At 41.4% G+C, this 3083-nt stretch overlaps 1 protein-coding gene across 1 annotated transcript in view; it reads right to left on the reverse strand.

The window, feature by feature from the left end:
- The window catches only part of si:ch1073-456m8.1, a 9513-nt gene extending 6726 nt beyond the window's left edge, over window positions 1-2787 (reverse strand). Inside the window, exons 1-3 of the mRNA XM_087273092.1 lie at window positions 2605-2787; window positions 1548-1628; window positions 1378-1413 (exon numbers count right to left, since the gene is read on the reverse strand). Coding sequence (XP_087129218.1) covers window positions 1378-1413; window positions 1548-1628; window positions 2605-2703 — 216 coding nt within the window. The 5' untranslated portion in view covers window positions 2704-2787. The remainder of the gene's footprint in view (window positions 1-1377; window positions 1414-1547; window positions 1629-2604) is intronic.
- Between the last annotated feature and the right edge of the window lie 296 nt (window positions 2788-3083).

Consider the following 3083-nt stretch of genomic DNA (forward strand, 5'->3'; position numbering starts at 1 on the left):
GGCGCAGCTGCCAATCATCATCAGTGTAGTGTAAAGTAGAGCTGGAGAATGAGAGCATCGTCCTGCTTTAGATATAAACATACAGGCAGAGCGACATCACACAGTGCAGACGGGGACTGAAGCAACTGACCTGGAGAAACTACAGCACTTACAGGCTTTGATTGTTGATTTTTGATTATCTTTGCAATTAAGCCCAATTATTCATTAAATGATCTATTAATGGTGTTTAGTTCATACCTACCCAACCCTAAACTCAACCCTCACAGTACTGTGAAAATAAGAGCTATTGCTGTACGGTGTCACAACACTGCTGCTCTACTGATGCTGCAGCCACAGCTGTATCCCCTCTACACTTTACCCTGATCAGGACTTTCAAATATCCTCATCATTTGTCAGTGGACACTTTTACCAGCTAAATGTGTGTAATGGATCTGAAAATATCAAGAACAAGCCAGAAATATATGAATATATGAATCACTGCTAATAAGTACTTGCTGAAATCGACCAGCGCCCTGTTCCTTTAGCTGGAGAGTGTGTTTATCAACGCCTTACTACTGTTCCCTCACTAACAAGACGTCAAGATGAAATCTAGCAGACCTGCTGAACCTGTCAGAGGAGTGTGTGTGTTTGACAGAGGAGCGGCTCTGAGTCACTTCAGGAGAATCACATCAGGACAACTGAATCAACCTGTTCATGATTCACTGAGTCAGCTCACATGAGTCCCTACAGCCTCCACACCTGCTTTACTAACAACACACACACACACACACACACCCGGTGAAAGTCTGGTCTCCACTGGTTCACACACCTGTAGAAGGCAGAAGCTCGTCTTCATTAAATGATTCGTTCGAAATGCTCTGAATAATGTAGAAATATTGACTGAATCACTGACTCAAATGACTCATTCGGTGACTCGCTCATTATAAACGATTCATTTGCTGAACTGCTGTATAAACCGTGTGTGCTGATATTCAGGAAGCAGCGCTCCTGCTCAGCTGATATACTGTATAACATCATATACTATCAACAGCTAAACACAAACACAGGGCCCGATTTAACCAATCAGTGAGGCGAGCGGGCGCTTAGGCCCCCAGGAAATCTAGAGACCCTAATAAACACCCAGAAGTGTAAATTACACCTATAAACTATACACAACACTGCTGTCTATCATGTTTCATCAGGTGAGAGTTAAACAAAGAGTTTTACTGTGAATAAATGTGATTTAATATGAAACAAAAGGTAATATTGTTATAATAATTTAATGTTATGTAATAATAATATTATCAAATTAAAGATTACTATTCATCACAGGGAATACGAGACCCACAGCAGCACAGACGCCTGACAGAGGAGTGTGAAGAGGAGAGAAGATCTTACCAGCTCTATGTTTTCAGAAAGCACATCGTCTTCACTCTGAAACACACACACACACACACACACACACACACACACACACACACACACACACACACACACACACACACGTTCAATTCTCTGTGGATTCATAACACTGTAATAATCAGTGAAGTGTGTGTTTGCGCACGCACCAGGCTCTCGCGGGTCTGTCCTCGTTTTAGAGAGCCGTATCTGCTGTCACTGCGGGACAGGTGTCTGCTCGACTCTTCTGCCTGAACACACACACACACACACAATACAGCAAATAGCAGTGTAATATCAAACACAGTGAGAGTGTGTAGTGTACAGCATTGCTGCTATTATTAATACGTCAAATGAAAACATTAAACACACACAGACATACTGTAAATGTAATATTACAAGCTCTTCACCATCATATCTGTGCATATACAGTAGATCAGTCAGTGCTGAAGTCAAATCTGGAGCTGATCTAACACAATAACTTACGATAACCCTCCAAACTCCAGCACAGCCACATTTATGTGTTAGAGAAAAATAATAAATACATTTAATAAAGAGGAAAAATCAAGAGAAGCACAAAAAAGAAAAGAGTTTATTTGAAGTTTTGTAGGTTGTGATTATTTTTCAGTATTTTTCTTCAGTTGAATTGTGTTTTCTTTCCATTTCTGAAGATGTTCTGTGACTAAAATATTATTGTAATAAATAAATCTGTTTAATAACTCTGTTCTGTTCAAATGCACCAAAATATTCACGGAGAAATGGAAGAAAACTATCACTTTCAAAATGGGGTGTACTCAAATATGCTGAGCACTGACACACACACACACACACACACACACACACACACACACACACACACGCTTATTATGTTAAAACACACCTGTATTTTGGGTGTGATTAATCTCTGCCAGCACTCATTTTAATATTTCAGTAAAGGCTGAAGTTGAAGTTGTGTTGATGTTACACAGTTTAAGATGTGTGTATGAGTGCAGTAATCATGAAACACAGCCATGAAGAAATCACTGTGGAATCAGCAGACTCTTCATCATCATCATCATCATCATTAACGTCAACAACATCTATATAAACAACAATTATTAATCTATCACTGTGTGTGTCTCTGTATATTTGTGTGTGTGTGTCTCTCTCTCTCTGTGTGTGTGTGTTGGCTAGTGCTGATCTCTGCTATTGTGTGAGATGTAAACAGATCAGAGATCAGACTCTCACCTCTCTGATGATGTGTCGGAGGGACTCATCCTCGCTCATTCCCCGGGACAGAGTGCGTTTCCTCAGCGAGCCGCTTTTCTCCAGCTGCCCGGTCTGCATGGTGATCCCGAACCGACCGAAAACCGACACCGATCCGCGTCTTCAGCGTCGATGTTCCGCTACCGGAGCAGACAAACAGAGGGTGGTTCTCCAGGGGGCGGAGCTTCAGAGAGTCTCATGAGTGGGCGGAGCCGAGTCGCCACGTTATGAAACATTTCCTGTGGAAAAAAGTCTTCAAGTGGGCGGAGCTGACGAGAATATTTATATTTGCTCTACTGTGGGCGTGTCTTTCAGATAACACGCAGAAGAAAGGAACTGAAGTCATCTTTAGTTCACGCATTATGGCAGGCCATCATAACATTTCATCTGGATCTCATCTCTCCATTGTAGTTAAAACATGATCTTGTGAATATCTAAAGGACAGTTTTTGGTCTTATAAA

Source organism: Danio rerio, chromosome 11 (assembly GCF_052040795.2).
Source record: "Danio rerio strain M-AB ecotype USA chromosome 11, GRCz13ab, whole genome shotgun sequence".
Lineage (NCBI taxonomy): Eukaryota > Metazoa > Chordata > Actinopteri > Cypriniformes > Danionidae > Danio > Danio rerio.